Source organism: Abramis brama (genome assembly GCF_963993115.1).
Source record: "Abramis brama genome assembly, chromosome: 23".
Taxonomy (NCBI): domain Eukaryota; kingdom Metazoa; phylum Chordata; class Actinopteri; order Cypriniformes; family Leuciscidae; genus Abramis; species Abramis brama.
In genome coordinates this window covers 745992-769118 of record NC_139985.1, presented here as the reverse complement: position 1 = coordinate 769118, position 23127 = coordinate 745992, and the positions used below count along the sequence as shown (strand labels likewise).

The following is a 23127-nucleotide window of genomic DNA, read 5'->3' as shown; positions in this document are numbered from 1 at the left end:
AATTACGTGTTTATTGTGTATCTGATGTTTCAAACCTGATGATCGTGTGCTTTTGTTTCCGTCTTAGGCACAAGACCCGCAGATGTTGGATCAGCTGTCCAAAAACATCACCAGATGCGGCCTGTCAAACTCCACCCTCAACTACCTCAGAGTACGAACACAACACTTCCTGTACATTAATCGGGATACATTTGAAAACAGCATTTACAGTAGTCAACATTTGAAGTGGATCAGAAAAGTTCATCGGACAAGAACGGATATTGTTCAAAATTCATGGACAACTTTGATGAAAGGTGTTTATCCACTTTAAATGTTGACTACTGTAGTTTCAAAACACTCACTAGTGTTTTCCAAGTGTGTTTATCACTCACAGATCCTTAAAAAGTCTTAAATTAGTTTTTTTTTATTTAAGGCCATAAAAAGTCTGTCTTTTTTCTTTTACTTTAACTTAATGTATCTAAATATCAAATTAAACTTTACCGGTTTTAGTTTCATATTTAAAATACCCTTTAATTAAAAAGTTACATTTGGAAATAATTTTATATTTAAATATTGAATAATAATAAAAATAATCTTATGTAATTTTAAATGCGTTGTAAATGTATTAATGCCACTTCTGTCACCTCTGCGCTGCAAAGATGGATTTTGACCAGACATAGTAAAGTTCTCACGCTGTTCCTCAATCACAATCATTTTATCAACAAAATGTCCCGCTCCTTCCTGGTGCATCCAGGTCGCTATTCCATGTGTCTCTAAAACGCACTTGCTCTCATGGTTTCCTGCAGGACAGCAATTGCAAGTAAATTTTTCTGTCATCTTAGAAGGAATGCAATATGAAGATTGTACAAAGTAACATTTATATTTAGCACACCAATATGCTGAAAACCAGTTGTCCCAGTTTACATGCAAGCCAGTAACCCGACAATGCAAGTAAACTGTGTTTACAAGACTTTATTAAAGTCTACCGGTAGTCAATAATTGTATCTCTTAAAACTCATCTTTGATCACCAAAATGAGTTTTTCCTTGAAAAAAAATATTCTCCATGCCTTAAAATATCTTGAATGTAACTCGACACCCTTGCCTCATTTAGTATGCGCGGGTCTATGAATATGCAAATGAGCCCCGCCTCCACTCACTCAGCTCAGAGATCCACTGGTTGACGATCACACGTTGATCTGATTGGTTACAAGGTAGTTTGTGACGTCAGAAACACCAGCGATTTCAAAGCGTGTTTTTGAGACTGTCTTTGGTTCACTGCAGTTTTAAGGAGGAAATACTCAGCAATGGAGTCGACTTATGAATTTACACATGGTTTGTCTTAAAGCAGATTAACCACTTAAACTCTGCAGCATATTTTGAATTTTTTAGAGGATTTGGCATATCTGAATTTAAAAGAGTGTCCTTCCCACATACATTGGAGTAAATAGATAAAAATGGTCTCATTTTACAGAAAACACTCTGAATTTTAACACAGTGGTGGAATATTGCATATATTATATTGTATAAATTCACAATTGTATGATAAACACATATAAAAAGTCATTTTTTGATACTGTTTTTAATTAATATTTTATATATATAAAAAAAAATTTTTGACCTTTTTTTTCTATGTCCCTTTAAAAAGTTTCTTTTGATTCCACTAGGTGGCAGTAAACAGGGGAAAAAAGATTTTTCTTGATATCACCTTCTAAAAAAAAGTTATTGAGATTTATCTGAAAGGAGTCACTGGTGTCTCCAAGTCTACTTTTACGGTGTACATTTTTTATTTCTGAAACAAAAGAGCATACCTGAATTTAAAAGAGCGTCCTACCCACATACATTGGAGTAAATGGAAAAAAATGGTCTCATTTTACAGGAAACACTCTAAATTTTAACACAGTGGTGGAATATTGCATATATATTTATTGTATTTATTAAAAATTTTATGATAAACAAGGATAAAAAGTCAGATTTTGATTAATTTAAAAAAAAAGTTTTTATTTGAGTCTGTAATTTAGGACCTGTTTGGTGTATTTCCCTGCAGAAGGTTTCTTTTGAATCATCTAGGTGGCAGTGAATAGACAAAAAAAGAATGATCTTTCTATCCCCTTCTTAACAAAAGTTATTGAGATTTAACTGAAAGGAGTCACTAGCGTCTCCAAGTCTACATTTACAGTCTCCATTTTTGATTGCTAAAAGAATTGTGAATACCTGAATTTAAAAGAGCGTCCTACCCACATACATTGGAGTAAATGGATAAAAATGATCTCATTTTACAGAAAACACTCTACATTTTAACCCAGTGGTGGATAATGTCATATATTTTATTGTATTTATTCACAATTCTATGATAAACAAGGATGAAAAGTCAGATATTGATTAATTTTTAAAAAAAAGTTTTTATTTGAGAGTCTGTAATTTAGGACCCGTTTGGTGTATTTCCCTGCGGAAGGTTTCTTTTGAATCATCTAGGTGGCAGTGAATAGACAAAAAAAGAATGATCTTTCTATCCCCTTCTTAACAAAAGTTATTGAGATTTAACTGAAAGGAGTCACTAGCGTCTCCAAGTCTACATTTACAGTCTCCATTTTTGATTGTTAAAAGAATTGGGAATACCTGAATTTAAAAGAGCGTCCTACCCACATACATTGGAGTAAATGGATAAAAATGGTCTCATTTTACAGAAAACACTCTACATTTTAACCCAGTGGTGGATAATGTCATATATTTTATTGTATTTATTCACAATTCTATGATAAACAAGGATGAAAAGTCAGATATTGATTAATTTTTAAAAAAAAGTTTTTATTTGAGAGTCTGTAATTTAGGACCCGTTTGGTGTATTTCCCTGCGGAAGGTTTCTTTTGAATCATCTAGGTGGCAGTGAATAGACAAAAAAAGAATGATCTTTCTATCCCCTTCTTAACAAAAGTTATTGAGATTTAACTGAAAGGAGTCACTAGCGTCTCCAAGTCTACATTTACAGTCTCCATTTTTGATTGTTAAAAGAATTGGGAATACCTGAATTTAAAAGAGCGTCCTACCCACATACATTGGAGTAAATGGATAAAAATGGTCTCATTTTACAGAAAACACTCTACATTTTAACCCAGTGGTGGATAATGTCATATATTTTATTGTATTTATTCACAATTCTATGATAAACAAGGATGAAAAGTCAGATATTGATTAATTTTTAAAAAAAAGTTTTTATTTGAGAGTCTGTAATTTAGGACCCGTTTGGTGTATTTCCCTGCGGAAGGTTTCTTTTGAATCATCTAGGTGGCAGTGAATAGACAAAAAAAGAATGATCTTTCTATCATCTTCTTAACAAAAGTTATTTAGCTTTAATTGAAGAAAGGCAATGTCTTCTCTGAAGTCTCCACGTTTACTCCATAAACCCAAATTATTCAAAGTGCAAAAACAGGCTTATTACCTGTAAAATACTATTTTTACCATGTTACATTTGACAAGAGAATAAACACTTTATCACCTAACTTAACCCATGTCATGTAATATATTAACAAAATAATGAAAAGTAGCAGAAAGTAGCAGTTCTTGTATTTTATTATACATAAAGATAATAAACTCCAAGAAAATAAATTAAATGTTTTAGAGAAAAATGTGCAAAAAACAGTGCAAAAACACAATATACTAATCTAAGATATAAAATAACTATATACAGCACATAGTAACTATAAAGAGTCAACAAGTTACTATAGAAGAAAAAGAAAAAAGGACACAAGTTTTTGTTTTTTGCAAACGTTGAAATATTGCAATAGTTGACGGAACTGCACATTATCCAGACGAGTGTCCATCAGTGTGCCATTTTCTAAAACAGTTTCTAGATGGCACCAAGCACAATGGTACATTGCACTTTGTACAGTACAATGGAGTCTTTACTTTGAGGCCTGAAAGTTTGCACAAAGCACAAATTCTCCTCCCACTTGCGGCATCTGACCCAAAGTACTCCGGACAACATTGCTCACCTGCTGCGGCAGATGTGGACGGCTCCGGGGCATGCGATGTGGACGGCTCCGGGGCATGCGATGTGGACGGCTCCGGGGCATCTGAGGTGCTGGATTGTGTAGCCAGCTCAGACACAAGCCTCTCCCTAAATTCCTTCTGGCTGAGTGGACTTTTGTTCTGGGATTTGCAGTGGTGCTGGTGCAGAATGAAACAGTTTACTACTGCAATGTCGACAAAATGGAAAAAAAAAGTCTTGTACCATTTCTTCGTTTTGTGCAGGACATTATAGTACCCGATGAGGGCATCCGACAGATCCACACCTCCCATGTGTTTATTGTAGTCCTTCACTGCTGCTGGAATCGGGACACTGTGCCTTTCCCATACACCTTCGGGACTCTTGACACGCCTGAGGACCTCATCACCATCATATGCCTTGTGCATTGTTGAACACATAGTCACCTCTCTTGTGTCCATCCACTTTACAAAGAGAAGCTTCCCGTCTCGAAGCCATCGAATGGTTCCCCTTTGGGCTCTGCGGCTGATGTCATTCGCCTTGGTTTTGGGGAAGCCCCGCCGGTTGGTCCGTATAGTGCCACACGCCAGAGTCTTCTTGGCAAGCAAGTCCGTAAAAAGGCATGGGCTCGTATAGAAATTGTCCATAAAAAGCTGGTAGCCTTTGCCGAGAAGTGACAGATCCAGAAGCTGCATTACAGAATCATAACTGAGCCCTTTTCCAGTGGCCAGGGAAGATTTGCCTTCATAAACGAAGAAGTTCCATGTGTAACCACAGGCAGAATCAGCCAGCACGAAGAGTTTGTAGCCCCACTTGGTCGGCTTGTCTTTCATGTACTGCTTGATGCCGATTCGCGCCCTTGAAGCCACCATCCTCTCATCCACTGCTAGCTGTCTGTCTGGATGGAAATAGGTTTTGCATGCCAAGACGATGTCATTGTACAGGGGCTTGATCTTGTGAAGTCTGTCGTAGGCTTCAGTTCCCACTTTTCTTGAGTTGTCTCGATCATCCTCAGGATTGCTAAGATGCAGGTTCCAAGAAATGGCCTGAAATCTGGACCTTGACATGACCGATTTTGGGAATGGTAGGCGATAAATTTCTTTACCAGACCAGTAATCAACGATGTTTTTTGCACCGAGGAGCCCCATGTAGATGACAAGTGCGATGTACTGATACAGTTCGTGTGCATTCAAAGGCAACCAAAGGAAACGTTTTCCAGCCTCCGCCCGCATTTGTGCAAAGGTGTTGGTGTTCTTCACAATGGTTTCCACCACAGAGCCTGTAAAGAAGAGCTGAAAGAGCTGCAGAGGGGAATAGATCCTGTCCATTACAAGCTGCGCTCCTGGGTTTCTTTTTGGGAGGAAATTTGGCAGCGCTGGAACCTCATCCTCCACACTGCAGTCATTCCACCTTTCTGTGCCATCATCCTCAGACATCGCACTTGCTGACCTTTTTGTCCCCTGTACATGAGACCTCCCTCTGGTTTGCTTGCTGGCAGTTCCAGCTCTTTGTGGCCTCACAGAATCACCAACAGAGGATGTGGGCGTCTTGGAGGTATGAGGTCGGGAAACAACCTCCTTGCTGCTGGTGCATGGCAAATCTGGCTGCCACTCTTCCTCACTGTCCAGACTGCAAAACAAAATACATTTATAAATCCGCATTGCTATTTAGAAATGCATGCTGATATTACATGCACAAAAATAATTCACATATGCACATGACAGATACAAGAATATAACTTGCATATCCACATAAGATACACAAATAAATGTGCATTCAAATATGAATGCAACAGAAACATGTAGAACGCATTTTATGTATAGATTACAAAAAAAATGTAAATAAAAAAAGCTGCACATATGCATGCCATAGTTCAAATAAGCTTGGGAGTATTTGCTTTTGACATACACACATGCATCAATGCAAGTGATGAACAAACGCGTGCAAAACTAAAAATATGCATGTCAAATTATTTTAGCACATGTGGGTGCAACTGCAAAAAAGCACAAAATGCTTGCAAAAGCTCCCAAGCTTATTTTATCATTGCATGCATATGTTTTTAGGTGAAAAAAATGCTCAAATACTCATGCACAAACATGTATGCGACACACACAAAAAAATCCGCACGTGCTTAGTTAGCAAAACCACCCATGCTATTCTGAATTAGCGCGTGCATGGGTTATAATATTTCTCGATATCTTTTGCATGCATATTTTGTATTGTTGCATGCATTTGTTCATGAAATACACAAATACAATGTTTAGAAGTTCGAAATGGGTACTTACGCAATGCATGCATATGTTTTTAGGTGAAAAATTCTCAAATACTCATGCACAAACACGCGACACACTAAAAAAAAATCTGCATGTGCTTGCTAACTAAACCACCCATGCGATTCTGAATCATCGCGTGCATGGGTTATAATATTTCTCGATGTCTGTTGCATACATATTTTATACTGTTGCATGCATATTTTGTATTGTTGCATGCATTTGTTCATGAAATACACAAATACAACGTTTATAAGTTCGAAATGGGTACTTACTCAAATTCAGGATCTTCGCCCGCATTGTAGGCTGCTTGTCTAACGGAGTCAAAACTTCCATCACTGCAAGTTTCAGTATCACTCTCTCGATCAAGCTCTGCCAAAACAGCCTCCACACCGACAAAAAACTTTCTTGAAGCCATTGTTCAAAAACAAACACTCCAATCAGTCCTAAAAAGCACGCAATAACTCGAAAAACCAATATCCAACCTGTCACTAACCACGCCAAACTCATCTGCTCTGATTGCTGTCAGCCGCTGGAAATTCATAAAGACGACCCGCCTCCTAAACTTTGCAAAGGGAGATCTCGGGCTCTGATTGGTCTACAATCATGATCGACATGTCTATCGGTCACTAAAAAGCTCACCTTTTTTGACGTATGACGCAATACGTGATGACGTCATCAGACATCGCGCCTGATAGAGACGATCCACTAAAAGGATTTATCTGCATCGCATGTTTTGATCTGGACATCGGTGACATATTACAGTGTCAGTTGGCCATGCATGCTCACAGACATGTGAAAATACTCTCATTTTGAAGAAAACAACCTAAGGAACGAGCTGATATAGCGTTTGTGGCTAGTAACTCCACACGGAGTAAGTGATCCGAGCAGGAAAATGACTCATGTGTTTACTTGTTCAAAAGAATCGATTCAGTTTTTGTGAATCTTTTGATAATAATGTTACTGTAAATTGTTGGATCGATGAAATAAACTACACAGTGATATTCTTGAGAGTGAGAGCTTTCATTTGATATATGACTTGTCTATTATTGGTGAGTTTATGTGATAGAAATATTAAATTTAATATCGCTCATACCATTTTTTCAAGGGGGGGTCGTTGCGGGGGGGTCGAATTTAGACCTTATTATCTTCTTCTATGTAACATAAATGCAAAAGTGATGGGGATTTCCTGAAAGCTGAGGTTCTAAGCTTTCAAACAATACCATATATATTTATGTTTGTGATGCACAACTTAGAGATTTTTTAAAATGATTATGATGATGCAATTTTGGACCCACCGGTGGGTCCGCGGTTGGCCGCAGAGTTAGAGTGGTTAAAAACACCACATAGACACAGGGCTCTACAGTGCGAGTAATTCACTCGCATTTGCGCCTAAAAATAGTTATGTGCGAACTTGAAAAATAATTTACGAGCACAGTGCGCGAGTGACGGGCTGTTCTCAATACACTGAAGACAACAGCGCGATGAAGCGAAGCATACCATTGATTTCACATGGAAAGCAAGCAAGAGGACGGGGTCGCAACTGCGTGATGTGAACATTTGATAACGTGCTTAACTTTATTCAAATGGGAGCGACGATTCGCAACCATTGAGCCAATCACTGAAATAGTGTGGGAATGTGCGGGAACTGCTGGATTTTAAGTGAGAGAGTCCTCCCAACAGTGCTAAAAATAAACGTGTGAGAGCGTGTTATTGGCTATATGTCATGTTATAGCCAGATATGATGACGCTACTGCAACACGCGCGACAGATGAGCGATCCATTCATCAAGCTAACGCGCAAACTGCCGCGAATTAAAGTGAAAGTAAGTCGTAGACACTCATCACACAATCATATTCATTAATAGTAAAGAAACGAAATGATATTAGGCTAACGGTTACCAGTGCTGCTGTCGCTCTCTCCTATCGCTGATTTTGAAATGAGCTTATGATGATCAATAAAATGCTGGTCATATCTGTTGCTTTTGGTGACGTGAACTAGGCCTACATTAAATCTGCATATAACACGGGAATAGAAGATCCGATTTAGTTTTGCGAAAACACACAATGTGACTAGGTGTAAATGTTTTGATCAGTAAAAACGTATGCAGTGACCAGGTGTAAACAGGCCGCTACACCATAAAAAAAGTAAAGTAAACACTTAGTGAGCTAGATACGCAACACAGTATGAAGCCTATAGTCATTATCTCAAAAGGCCAAGTGCAAAATAAACTAAATAATGAACTCCCGCACACTATCAATAGGCCTACTTGTAAATGAGTATCAAAATTTTATTAGCAACCCACCAAATTTTATTTTAATTATGTCCCACCAAAAGACCAAGTGCATAAACTGAAGTTACGACCAAAACAGTCGACACTGAGGACAGGAAGACGACAAAAACTCATTTTTGATGTAACTTAATATAGGCTACTGCAAGTACTGCAAAGGGAAAAAGCAAGCAGGCATTTGTTTTGTTTTTAGCACTTCATACTTTATTGAGGTGTATATTTTTTTTAATATATTTTGAAGTAGGTTAAAATAATAATTGTATAATTATTAAACAGGTAACGTTAGTTCACCCAAAATAGAAAATTCTGTCATTTATTACTCTCCATCATGTCGTTCCAAACCCGTAAGACTTTCACTCATCTTCAGAACACAAATGAAGAACTTTTTGATGAAATTGAGAGATTTCTTTCCCTCCATTGATAGCCTACACAACTACCACTTTGATGCTTCGAAAAACGTTCATAAAAAGATCATAAAACTAATCCATATGAATTGAGCAGTTTAATCAACTTTTTTCACTGTGCTCCTATATTTCTTTGTGTGCTCCTAAATTTTTTCATTTAGGAGCACATGTACTCCTTGGGAAAAAAGTTAGCGTAGAGCCCTGAGACACATAAACTACATTAAAAGCTGGATTTTCACCACAGGAGGACTTTAATAAATCAGGTTATTTCCTGGTGGTGACGTTAAAACCTAATCATTCATTTATATGACTCCCAGTATTCAATTTATGTCGGTTGTGATTTTAAATCAAGCAACAAACGTAGGTTAATGTGTTTGCATCTAGATGCTTAACCCGTTTATGACATTAATAAAGAAAAACAGGTTAACGTGTTTGTGTTATCTGCTTAAGCATAATTGGGTTAAGAACGTGCATGTAAACACACTCACTGTGACACTGAACAGCACATAGCAGACTCATACCAGTATAAACAGACATCTATGGGTACAATATGCATCACATGACTAAACTTGTCATCGTTTTCGTCCACACTACAATGCAAAAATACTGTTTTGAATGTATCCTCTTGGGATAGCATCTTCAGAAAGCTTCATTTTCGTGGATGAAGTATGTGTCCTCTTTCATTCAGCAGAAGAGTAACTTCTCTTGTTGTGTGTGTGTGTCTCAGTTGTGTGTAATCCTGGAGCCCATGCAGGAGCTGATGTCCAGGCACAAGACGTACAGTCTGAGTCCCCGAGACTGTCTGAAGACGTGTCTGTTCCAGAAGTGGCAGAGGATGGTGGCTCCACCAGGTGAGGAACCGTTCAGTCTGTTCTCAGACGTCCCGCCGGTGTTTCTGTAACGCCTGTGTGTCCCGTCCCTCCGGTGTTTCTGTAACGCGCGTGTGTCCCGTCCCTCCGGTGTTTCTGTAACGCGCGTGTGTCCCGTCCCTCCGGTGTTTCTGTAACGCCTGTGTGTCCCGTCCCTCCGGTGTTTCTGTAACGCCTGTGTGTCCCGTCCCTCCGGTGTTTCTGTAACGCGCGTGTGTCCCGTCCCTCCGGTGTTTCTGTAACGCGCGTGTGTCCCGTCCCTCCGGTGTTTCTGTAACGTGCGCGTGTCCCGTCCCTCCGGTGTTTCTGTAACGCGCGTGTGTCCCGTCCCTCCGGTGTTTCTGTAACGCGCGTGTGTCCCGTCCCTCCGGTGTTTCTGTAACGCCTGTGTGTCCCGTCCCTCCGGTGTTTCTGTAACGCGCGTGTGTCCCGTCCCTCCGGTGTTTCTGTAACGTGCGCGTGTCCCGTCCCTCCGGTGTTTCTGTAACGCGCGTGTGTCCCGTCCCTCCGGTGTTTCTGTAACGCCTGTGTGTCCCGTCCCTCCGGTGTTTCTGTAACGCCTGTGTGTCCCGTCCCTCCGGTGTTTCTGTAACGCGCGTGTGTCCCGTCCCTCCGGTGTTTCTGTAACGCCTGTGTGTCCCGTCCCTCCGGTGTTTCTGTAACGCGCGTGTGTCCCGTCCCTCCGGTGTTTCTGTAACGCGCGTGTGTCCCGTCCCTCCGGTGTTTCTGTAACGCGCGTGTGTCCCGTCCCTCCGGTGTTTCTGTAACGCCTGTGTGTCCCGTCCCTCCGGTGTTTCTGTAACGCCTGTGTGTCCCGTCCCTCCGGTGTCCCACCGGAGGGACGGGGCGCGTGTGTCCCGTCCCTCCGGTGTTTCTGTAACGCGCGTGTGTCCCGTCCCTCCGGTGTTTCTGTAACGCCTGTGTGTCCCGTCCCTCCGGTGTTTCTGTAACGCCTGTGTGTCCCGTCCCTCCGGTGTTTCTGTAACGCCCGTGTGTCCCGTCCCTCCGGTGTTTCTGTAACGCGCGTGTGTCCCGTCCCTCCGGTGTTTCTGTAACGCGCGTGTGTCCCGTCCCTCCGGTGTTTCTGTAACGCCTGTGTGTCCCGTCCCTCCGGTGTTTCTGTAACGCCTGTGTGTCCCGTCCCTCCGGTGTTTCTGTAACGCCTGTGTGTCCCGTCCCTCCGGTGTTTCTGTAACGCGCGTGTGTCCCGTCCCTCCGGTGTTTCTGTAACGCCTGTGTGTCCCGTCCCTCCGGTGTTTCTGTAACGCGCGTGTGTCCCGTCCCTCCGGTGTTTCTGTAACGCCTGTGTGTCCCGTTCCTCCGGTGTTTCTGTAACGCGCGTGTGTCCCGTCCCTCCGGTGTTTCTGTAACGCGCGTGTGTCCCGTCCCTCCGGTGTTTCTGTAACGCCTGTGTGTCCCGTCCCTCCGATGTGTCTGTAACGCGCGTGTGTCCCGTCCCTCCGGTGTTTCTGTAACGCCTGTGTGTGCCGTCCCTCCGGTGTTTCTGTAACGCCTGTGTGTCCCGTCCCTCCGGTGTTTCTGTAACGCCTGTGTGTCCCGTCCCTCCGGTGTTTCTGTAACGCGCGCGTGTCCCGTCCCTCCGGTGTTTCTGTAACGCGCGCGTGTCCCGTCCCTCCGGTGTTTCTGTAACGCCTGTGTGTCCCGTCCCTCCGGTGTTTCTGTAACGTGCGTGTGTGTCCCGTCCCTCCGGTGTTTCTGTAACGCCTGTGTGTCCCGTCCCTCCGGTGTTTCTGTAACGCGCGTGTGTCCCGTCCCTCCGGTGTTTCTGTAACGCCTGTGTGTCCCGTCCCTCCGGTGTTTCTGTAACGCGCGTGTGTCCCGTCCCTCCGGTGTTTCTGTAACGCCTGTGTGTCCCGTCCCTCCGGTGTTTCTGTAACGCCTGTGTGTCCCGTCCCTCCGGTGTTTCTGTAACGCCTGTGTGTCCCGTCCCTCCGGTGTTTCTGTAACGCCTGTGTGTCCCGTCCCTCCGGTGTTTCTGTAACGCGCGTGTGTCCCGTCCCTCCGGTGTTTCTGTAACGCCTGTGTGTCCCGTCCCTCCGGTGTTTCTGTAACGCCTGTGTGTCCCGTCCCTCCGGTGTTTCTGTAACGCGCGCGTGTCCCGTCCCTCCGGTGTTTCTGTAACGCGCGTGTGTCCCGTCCCTCCGGTGTTTCTGTAACGCCTGTGTGTCCCGTCCCTCCGGTGTTTCTGTAACGCGCGCGTGTCCCGTCCCTCCGGTGTTTCTGTAACGCGCGTGTGTCCCGTCCCTCCGGTGTTTCTGTAACGCCCGTGTGTCCCGTCCCTCCGGTGTTTCTGTAACGCCTGTGTGTCCCGTCCCTCCGGTGTTTCTGTAACGCCTGTGTGTCCCGTCCCTCCGGTGTTTCTGTAACGCGCGCGTGTCCCGTCCCTCCGGTGTTTCTGTAACGCCTGTGTGTCCCGTCCCTCCGGTGTTTCTGTAACGCGCGTGTGTCCCGTCCCTCCGGTGTTTCTGTAACGCGCGTGTGTCCCGTCCCTCCGGTATTTCTGTAACGCCTGTGTGTCCCGTCCCTCCGGTGTTTCTGTAACGCCTGTGTGTCCCGTCCCTCCGGTGTTTCTGTAACGCCTGTGTGTCCCGTCCCTCCGGTGTTTCTGTAACGCGCGCGTGTCCCGTCCCTCCGGTGTTTCTGTAACGCGCGTGTGTCCCGTCCCTCCGGTATTTCTGTAACGCCTGTGTGTCCCGTCCCTCCGGTGTTTCTGTAACGCCTGTGTGTCCCGTCCCTCCGGTGTTTCTGTAACGCCTGTGTGTCCCGTCCCTCCGGTGTTTCTGTAACGCCTGTGTGTCCCGTCCCTCCGGTGTTTCTGTAACGCGCGCGTGTCCCGTCCCTCCGGTGTTTCTGTAACGCGCGTGTGTCCCGTCCCTCCGGTGTTTCTGTAACGCGCGTGTGTCCCGTCCCTCCGGTGTTTCTGTAACGCGCGTGTGTCCCGTCCCTCCGGTGTTTCTGTAACGCCTGTGTGTCCCGTCCCTCCGGTGTTTCTGTAACGCGCGTGTGTCCCGTCCCTCCGGTGTTTCTGTAACGCGCGTGTGTCCCGTCCCTCCGGTGTTTCTGTAATGCCTGTGTGTCCCGTCCCTCCGGTGTTTCTGTAACGCTGTTCCAGACAATGGAAATCAAGGATGCGAAGTCACAAATCACAGAAGAATGCGTCATGTTTCTGTTCAGTGTAGTGTGGTGTGGTGTATGACGCCCAGCTATTCTCTCTAACCATTTACAAAAGTCGACAAATGTATGCAGCCTGCTGTTTAAAGTCGTGTAGTGTATTCCAGCCTCACCGTGTGTGTGTGTGTCCCGTCTCTCAGCTGAACCTGCCAGACAGGCGCCCAGTAAGCGACGGAAGCGCAAGATGTCGGGCGGCAGCACCATGAGCGCAGGCGGAGGAACAAACAACAACAGCAACAGCAAGAAGAAGAGCCCAGCAAACAGCTTCCCACTGTCCAGTCAGGTGCCGGTGAGTGACCAATCACAGCACAGGAGGCAGTGTCTTCTGACATCATCAACACATGCAACAAGCTTTACTGCATCACGTCAGTTTTCTGGCCAAAACATATATGAAGTTTATAAATGTGATTTATATATACACTGCCGTTCAAAGGTTTGAAGTTTATATATATTAGTATTTTTTTTGTGTGTGCCAAAAACGGTCGTCTTTTAGTTCCCCCCGAGTGCTAACTCCTCTGTTCCTCTGTTGCTCTGCTCAGGATGTGATGGTTGTTGGCGAGCCGACGCTGATGGGCGGCGAGTTCGGAGACGAGGACGAGCGTTTGATCACGCGGCTCGAGAACACGCAGTTTGACGCCGCTAACGGCATCGACGACGAGGACAGCTTTAACAACTCGCCCGCGCTGGGCGCTAACAGCCCCTGGAACAACAAGCCTCCGTCCAGCCAGGAGGGCAAGAACGACAACCCCACCTCACAGGCGTCTCAGTGAGACCCGCGAGGGGGCGGGGCCAACCCGGCGTCCAATGGGAAGAAAGAGGCGTGGTCGAAGATCGACTCATTCATCTACCTGCAGAACGACTCTTCCTGTCAGCAGAGGAAATGAACCGGGAGGATCAGAGATGACATCAGAAACACACAGGACCGTTTTATCCCGAGCGCTCGTGGTTTTGTTGGTGTTTTACGGGGATGAAACTCCTCTGAGGAGCCTGTAGATAGTTCACATGATTAAGTTAAGACGGAACGGAGAGATCTGACCACGTAAACCGCCAACAAGACCACCCAAACATCCAGCTCCTGTTTCACACCAAAACCACTGCATTTTGCATGTTGAAAATATGCATATTTTTAATATTAATCATGTTTAAAAGGTAGTTCCCTGCCATGATTTTGAATTATAACACTGGATTGCAGTGAGAGAAACTCATTTTAAATCAGCATAAATCAAAACACTAGCGTGATGTTTAAATACAGCAACACTTTACTTAAAGCATTCATATATAGTGCATTATGAAAGTGTTTTAATGCATTAATTATGACTTGTATTGCAACTTATTATTATTATTATATATATTTATCGTCACACCTTCAGAACCAGGATTCTGAAAATATTATAATGCATTATAACATTTTTTGTTTTGTTTTTACTTAAAGCTTTCATATATAGTGCATTATAAACATATTTTTAAAGCATTCATTATGCCTTGTATTGCAACTTGTAAGTTATAATGCTCATCTATTCATCACTACACCTTCAGAAAGTATAATGCATTAAAACACAACCAGGATTCTGAAATATTATAATGCATTATAACATTTTTAGTTTATTTTACTGAAAGCCTTGATATATAGTGCATTATTAAAGTATTTTTAATGCATTAATTATGCCTTGTATTGCAAGTAATAATGTTATATATATTATTCGCTACACCTTCAGAAATTATAGTGCATTAAATCACAACCAGGATTCTGAAATATTATAATGCATTATAACAATTTTAGTTTTTTTATTTAAAGCTTTGATATATAGTGCATAATGAAAGTATTAATGCATTAATTATGCTTTGTATTGCAACTGGTAATTGTAACCAGCTCTAATGCTCATTGAGTCATCGCTACACCTTCAGAAATTATAGTGCATTAAATCACAACCAGGTTTCTGAAAATATTATAATGCATTAAGTAAAGTGTTATCATAACTAGTTTTCAATTTAAATTAATCCTTTTCTGTTGCTTTGCATTAGTTTTTGCAGGAGAAAATGTTTAATTGCAAAAAAAAAAAAATTGTTTTCTTTCAGCAAAATGCATTTCTTATTTCTACTTTTGTTTTGATTTGGGAGTGAAACGTGAGCTGGCCGTGTTCTGCTCTCTGATTGGTGGAGGAACAGAGTCCACGTGAAGAGCCTTTCAACTCAGACACGTTTTGGAGAATTTTATCCGTGTTTTATACCAGCCTCTATTTCCCTAGAATGTTTTTATTTGCCTTTTCTTTTTCTTTTCTTGTTCTTTTCGCCGATGTTGAAAGCTGCAAACCAAGGAGTAACAGAACCGTCGAGGTCCTTAAAGATTTCAGCCCTCAGATTCTATTGGTTTGTGTTATTTTTCTGAAGAGAGTGGTTTAGCGTGGGCTTTCGGTTGAGTTTTGTGTACTTGTGCTTGTATATTTAAGGTAGTAGCAGAGTTCTGTATAACTGTATTGAGATGTATTCCTCCTTAGAGTTACATAAAGCCATTCTGATCTAATGTGTAAAAGAGAAACACACATGAACCTCGTCTTTCCCCTTCTTTGATTTGTGTGAAACTGATTCAGTGAAATCAAGGGCACAATCTGTGTTTGTTTCAGATCCGGACGCTTTAAACATGTTTTCTGTGTTTCGTTCTCACACACACACACACACATGGACTGTTGGACTGGACTCCATTAACATGTTGTTGGTTGTTTTGTTTTTCCTCACACACCCAATAATGCTGAAGCCTTTGAACTCAATTTTTGTACTATTTTTGATTTTTCTCTCTCTCTTTCTGACCAGCGGAATCAGTTTAAGTGAATTAAAGGTCTGCACTTGCAATTGAAACAAACCCTTGAACCTTGTAGATGCCCCTGTTTGATATAATAACCTCGTTTTCTTAATTTCTGCCCTTGATTAAATTAATGTATGGAACCAATAAAATATGAATTTTCACTTTAAGGATCTGTTTCTGTGTGATTCAGCTGTAAAAATGCGTTTAAATTGATGCGTCTCATTGAAATGTTTAGAGGGTCAAAACTTTAAAACAGTAACTCTTATATTTAAGCTTCATCCACTTCGAATTTATCACTGGCAAAGATAAGCAACTAGTTTAGGACATGCGGATTCATGCTTAGCTACATGTTAATTCATGCAAACAACCTGTTAAACCATGTTAGCAACATGCTAATTCATGTTAGCAACATGCTAATTCATTTTTGCAACATGTTAATGTTAGCAACATTCTAATTCGTTTCAGCAACATGCTAATTCAGGTTAGCAACATGTTAATTCATGTTCGCAACATTCTAATTAGTTTTAGCAACATGCTAATTCATGTTAGCAACATGCTAATTCATGTTCGCAACATGTTAATGTTAGCAACATTCTAATTCGTTTTAGCAACATGCTAATTCAGGTTAGCAACATGTTAAATTGTTAACAACATGCTAAAACATGTTAGCAAACATAATTCCTGCTAACAAAGTGTTTAATCATGTTAGAAATGTGATGAAACATGCAAGCAACGTGTTCATTCATGTTAGCAATATGCAAGAATGTTAATTCATGCTAGCAATGTGTTAACATGTTAGCAACATGTCAAAACATGTTAGCAAAGCATGTTAATGTAATGTTAGCAAAACATGTTAAAACATGCTTATTCATGTTAACAATGTGTGAAAACATGCTAGCAACATGATAATGTTAGCAAAATATTAAAGCATGCTACCAACATGCTACTGCAGGCTAGCAACGTGTTAAAACATAATTAATGCTAACAATGTGCTAAAACATGCTAGCAACATGTTAAAACATGGTTATTCATGTTAACTGTGCAAACATACTAGCAACATGGTAATTAATGTTAGCAACATATTAAAACATGCTACCAACAGGCTAATTCATGCTAGCAACCTGGTAAAACGTGCTAGCTAGTCTTTCTCTTTCCACCGCTAAATTTAAAGCTTATACAACTTTCAAACTTCCATACGGCTTTGTCAGGCCAACATCAAAGTTTAAAACGAACTTTATTCTAGTTTTCAGGTTTTATTATGGCTCTACTTGTCATCAGTGTCACAGATTTGTGTTTGTAGAACAGATAATTTGACAAAGAAGCTCCAGGCAAAGTTAGAGCATCTGCTGTGAAACGGGATCAAATGCAGAACTGAGCTGCTGTTTACATGAGACTTTACCCATGATTCAGCTGTCGGTTCAAAGCCCACATGAAGCTTAAAGCTGTTTTGTTCTTGAAATGAACAAATGCTCTCATGCATTCGGTCCCCAGTATTGTTTACTAATCAAATCTGACTTTTAAAAATCACAATGGCATGAGTTTACTTTATTAGGCCTAGTGTGGTTTTATACAATATGGACCGTTGCTTTTGTGTATTGCGTTGCATTTGGTTTTGATTACAGAACCTGTATGCCCTGGCTTTTATATTTCATATTTGCAGTTTTGCAATAACAGTTTCTTCATAATAACCTCATTCCTATGTGAAAGGGTGAATTTAATCTTTCACTTCAGTCCAGTGACATTTAAAATCGCCTCGGCTGGAGTGAAACCGGTTAGAACAATGACATTTGAATGTCAAATGACATTTCTGTATCAGAGTGAATGAATATCTATAATACAGTGGATATTTATAAGGAATTGAAGCAGAAGTCGTCATACTGTCAGAGCTGATACTAGAGATTCGACGCAAAACACATTTTTATTTGTCAGTTTTACGCTATTTATGCTTTAAAGCACTTGGTTTACGATTAATTTGGATTTCATTATGAGTGATTGATTATTATCAACTGCTTTTTTAAAAATAAAAACAACCATTAGAATTATCAGCGAACAGGGACTATCACGTGATCGCTGTTACTTTTCTCAGCGTTGCTTTGAATGAACCAATCACATTAATCTCCGTTGACGCGATATTGTTTTTTTAGGAGATCAACCGTTGGCCACTTTAATCCCAGATTCCAGTTAAGGAAGAAGTTAAACTTTCCGTTGTTTCCAAATAGAAAACACCCTAACTAAGATTTTAATGCGATTTTAATCGACCCTGGAATTATAGGAGGTGTAGTTTACAATGAAGCCTCATTCTAATTGGCCGGAGCTGCTCACGTGACCCTCCTCCTGTCACACGTGGGTTCCTGTGGCGCCGAATCGACAGCAGTACCACAGATTTTCAACAGGTCTATTTGTGCAAGATGAAGCGTTATTATCAAAACAAATGTTAATAATCATCTATGTGTGACAGATATTACAGTTTGAGTTCGGGGTTTAGTGTCTGAGCGGCAGGATGACCCAGAAACAGCCGTTAGAGGTTCGGTTCGTGGCTGATGAAGATGTTTTGGATCATATTGTAGAGAAACAGCAAGGTAAACGTGTTTCTCTTACATTTTACATAAATAACTTCATGAGATCGAGTTTTGTTTGTCTTACCTAAACTCTATATACACTCCATCAGCTTTTTGCTTTTACTTTTAAAACTATAAATTACCACAAACAATGTTTTTAATACCATATTTACCGAAATAGTACTGTGGTATATCAGATTGTAATACCATGGTATGTTCATCACACAGACTCACACACACAAACACAGACCCTCACACTCACTCAGACCCTCACAGACACTCTTACACACACACACAGACACACATGTATATATTTTGTCAGTGTCTGCATTATGAATATGATTACGTCTCTGCAGATGTAAAAGCAGCGGATGGATCCGTTCAGAAACTCGTGACCCTGAAAACCCCCCAGAAATCCAGAAGATCAGCTGATGAAGAGGAGGATGAAGAAGAGCTGTTTAATGAGCAGAACTATGTGGAGGTTCTGTACGCCGGATCACAAGGTGAACACTCACACTCATCACTAACAGCTCAAGCACCGTCAGTTGCTCATACACAGAATAAACCCGTCATGAAGCAGATGTGAAACACTGTCGATGATGATGATGATGATGATGATGTTGATGATGATGTGTTCGTCTGATTGGTTGTTTAGATGAGAATGAGAACGAGAACGGAGTCGTCGCTGCCGGATCGTCCGTCTTCTCGTTTCAGACCATCAAACGGGGGAATAAAATGGCTCAGATGGGTGAGTGACTCACTCACTGACTCACACACACACACACACACACACTCACTCACTCACTCACTCACTGACTCACACACACACTCACTGACTCACTCACTGACTGACACTCTTCACTCACTCACTCACTGACTGGCACTCTTCACTCACACACTCACTCACTGACACTCTTCACTCACTCACTCACTCACTCACTCGCTCACTGACACTCTTCTCTCACTCACTCACTCACTCACTCACACACTTACTCACTGACTGACACTCTTCTCTCACTTGCTCACTCACTGACTCACTCACACACTCACTCACTCACTCACTCACTGACTGACACTTTTCGCTCACTCACTCACTCACTCACTCACTCACTGACTGACACTTTTCACTCACTCACTCACTGACTGACACTTTTCGCTCACTCACTGACTCACTCACACTCACTCACTCACTGACTGACACTTTTCTTTCACTCACTCACTCACTGACTGACACTTTTCGCTCACTCACTCACTCACTCACTCACTCACTGACTGACTAACACTCTTCTCTCACTCACTCACTCACTCACTGACTGACACTTTTCACTCACTCACTGACTCACTCACACACTCACTCACTCACTCACTCACTGACTGACACTCTTGTCTCACTCACACACTCACTCACTGACACTTTTCACTCACTCACTGACTGACACTTCTCTCACTCACACTCACTCACTCACTCACTGACTGACACTTTTCACTCACTCACTCACTCACTCACTCACTCACTGACTCACTCACACACTCACTCACTGACTGACACTCTTCTCTCACTCACACACTCACTCACTCACTCACTCACTCACTCACTGACTGACACTTTTCACTCACTCACTCACTCACTGACTCACTCACACACTCACTCACTCACTCACTCACTCACTGACTGACACTCTTCTCTCACTCACACTCACTCACTCAATCACTGACTGACACTTTTCACTCACTCACTCACTCACTCACTGACTCACTCACACACTCACTCACTCACTCACTCACTGACTGACACTTTTCACTCACTCACTGACTGACACTCTTCTCTCACTCACACACTCACTCACTCACTCACTGACTGACACTTTTCACTCACTCACTCACTCACTCACTCACTCAATCACTGACTGACACTCTTCTCTCACTCACACACTCACTCACGCACTCACTCACTCACTCACTCACTAGGCGCGTTTCCATTACAGATTTGCGCAAAACTTTTGCGATTTTTTTCTAAATATCGATACAAAACTATTGCGAAATGACAGCGTTTCCATTAACCGATGTTATGCGACTAAAACGTCATTTTTTTCCTCTCGCGATAAGTCATTCCAAAAATCATGGCAACGGACGTTGGTAAGTTTTTATATATCACAGCCACGTACCGCACTAGACATTATTATTATTAATGGAAGGAAACGTAGGCGTATTATCCAAGCATTAATGGCAAAGAAAGACCCTTATGAGCGGCACATATAAGGTGTTTCTGGGGTTTTCTCACTTATTTCTGCTCCGAGGTCTTGATTGTGGCATTTCTTTGAGGTTTAGAATCCAGTATTTCTGTCATTCTTTTGTCTTTTATGAATTTAATAAATAACTGTCTCGTATTCTGTCCAAACACACCGCGCCTTCTAAGTCAGGTGACTGTAAATGCGCAAAAACTGTTTCCATTGCAGTTTTGCGCAATATTCCTTTTTCGAATTGCCTGAAAAACCACCTCATGCGAGCGTAAAAACTTTTTTACGATAAATGGGAGTTTTTGTGAAATTGACGTGTTTTTATTGGGCGTATTTTCAATTCGCAATTTCAATTTGCTCAATTTGAAGGGCAATGGAAACGCGGCTACTGACTGACACTTTTCTCTCACTCACTCGCTCATTCATTCACTCACACACACACTCACTACACACACTCACTCACTCACTCACTCACTCACTCACTCACTGACTGACACTCTTCTCTCACTCACTCACACACTCACTCACTCACTCACTCACTCACTGACTGACACTCTTCTCTCACTCACTCACTCACTCACACACTCACTCACTCACTCACTCACTGACTGACACTCTTCTCTCACTCACACTGACACACACACTCACTCACACACACTCACTGACTGACACTCTTCTCTCACTCACTGACTCACTCACTGACTCACTGACTGACTCACTGACTCACTCACACACACTCACTCACACACACACTCACTCACTCACTCACTCACTCACTGACTGACACTCTTCTCTCACTTACACACTCACTCATTCACTCACTGACTCACTCACTGACTCACTCACTGACTCACTCACTGACTCACTCACTGACTCACTCACTGACTCACTCACTGACTCACTCACTGACTCACTCACTGACTCACTCACTGACTCACTGACTCACTCACACACACACTCACACACACACTCACTCACTGACTCACTCACTCACTGACTGACACTCTTCTCTCACTTACACACTCACTCACTCACTCACTCACTCACTCACTCACTGACTGACACTTTTCTCTCACTTACTCACTCACTCACTCACTCACTCACTCACTCACACACTCACTCACTCACTGACTCACTCACACACTCACTCACTCACTCACTGACTGACACTCTTCACTCACACACACACTCACACACTCACTCACTCACTCACTCACTCACTGACACTCTTCACTCACTCACTCACTCACTCACTCACTCACTCACTCACTCACTCACTCACTCACACACACACTCACTCACTCACTCACTGACTCACTCACTCACTCACTCACTCACTGACGGACACTCTTCACTCACACACTCACTCACTCACTGACGGACACTCACTGACTCACTCACTCACTCACTGACGGACACTCTTCACTCACACACTCACTCACTCACTCACTCACTCACTCACTCACTCACTCACACACTCACTCACTGACTGACACTCACTCATACACTCACTCACTCACTCACTCACTGACTCACTCACTCACTCACTGACGGACACTCTTCACTCACTCACTCACTCACTCACACACTCACTCACTGACTGACACTCACTCACACACACACTCACTCACACACTCACTGACTGACACTCTTCACTCACTCACTCACTCACTGACGGACACTCTTCACTCACTCACACACTCACTCACACACTCACACACACACTCACTCACTCACTCACTGACTGACTGACTGACAGACACTCTTCTCTCTCTCTCTCACTCACTCACTCACTGACGGACACTCTTCACTCACACACACAGACACACTCACACACTCACTGACTGACACTCTTCTCTCACTCACTCACACACACACTCACTCACTCACTCACTCACTCACTGACTGACACTCTTCTCTCACTCACACTGACACACACACTCACTCACACACTCTCACTCACACACTCACTCACACACACACACACACTCACTCACTCACTCACACACACACTCACTGACTGACACTCTTCTCTCACTCACTGACTCACTCACTCACACACTCACTCACTGACTGACACTCTTCTCTCACTCACACACACACTGACACACACACTCACTCACTCACTCACTCACTCACTCACTCACTCACTCACTCACTCACACACACACACACTCACTCACTCACTCTCACACACATAAATAAAATAAAATGGCTCAGATGGGTGAGTGACACGTCATCAGTCGCTTCATACGCAGTTAACACTGATGATGTGATACTTTGAAACAATCTGGAGTACAATTTATATTTAAAACACATTAGGTTATTGTACATATTTGTGTTCGTAAAGAAACTTTGTGATTGCAAAAATATGCTTTTTGATTATACACATATGAATGATCAAAATAAACATAAAATAACAAAAAAAACACTGATGTTGAAGTGTGTGTGTGTGTGTGTAGCGTCTGAACTGGCTCGTACACCTGGGAAGAGTGTGAGCTTCTGCACGTCAGACACAAACGGCGAGACGACCAGCAAAAGTGCG

The 23127-nt window shown here is 42.5% G+C and overlaps 3 protein-coding genes across 6 annotated transcripts in view; 2 read left to right on the top strand and 1 right to left on the bottom strand.

Moving 5' to 3' along the window:
* ldb1b (LIM-domain binding 1b) overlaps positions 1-15954 on the top strand; it is a 45489-nt gene extending 29535 nt beyond the window's left edge. For all 3 annotated transcript variants that reach the window (XM_084101731.1, XM_084101730.1, XM_084101732.1), the window contains exons 8-11: positions 68-151; positions 9654-9777; positions 13128-13276; positions 13527-15954. In XM_084101731.1, the coding sequence (XP_083957857.1) occupies positions 68-151; positions 9654-9777; positions 13128-13276; positions 13527-13757 (588 nt within the window). In that variant the 3' untranslated portion in view covers positions 13758-15954. The remainder of the gene's footprint in view (positions 1-67; positions 152-9653; positions 9778-13127; positions 13277-13526) is intronic.
* On the bottom strand, positions 3529-6784 carry LOC311074828 (piggyBac transposable element-derived protein 4-like). The gene is made up of 2 exons (XM_084101729.1): positions 6508-6784; positions 3529-5591 (listed from the first exon to the last, which is right to left on the bottom strand). Exons 1-2 carry the CDS (start codon positions 6648-6650, stop codon positions 3779-3781), a joined length of 1956 nt encoding a protein of 651 aa, XP_083957855.1. The 5' UTR covers positions 6651-6784; the 3' UTR covers positions 3529-3778.
* A 2162-nt stretch (positions 15955-18116) lies between the features above and the next one.
* orc2 (origin recognition complex, subunit 2) overlaps positions 18117-23127 on the top strand; it is an 11831-nt gene continuing 6820 nt past the window's right edge. The window contains exons 1-4 of one of the 2 annotated variants that reach the window (XM_084101717.1): positions 18117-18366; positions 18702-18848; positions 19001-19093; positions 23045-23127. The exon at positions 23045-23127 is cut by the window's right edge and continues 13 nt beyond it. In XM_084101717.1, coding sequence (XP_083957843.1) covers positions 18288-18366; positions 18702-18848; positions 19001-19093; positions 23045-23127 — 402 coding nt within the window. In that variant the 5' untranslated portion in view covers positions 18117-18287. The remainder of the gene's footprint in view (positions 18367-18701; positions 18849-19000; positions 19094-23044) is intronic. The other variant, XM_084101718.1, reaches the window with a different exon arrangement.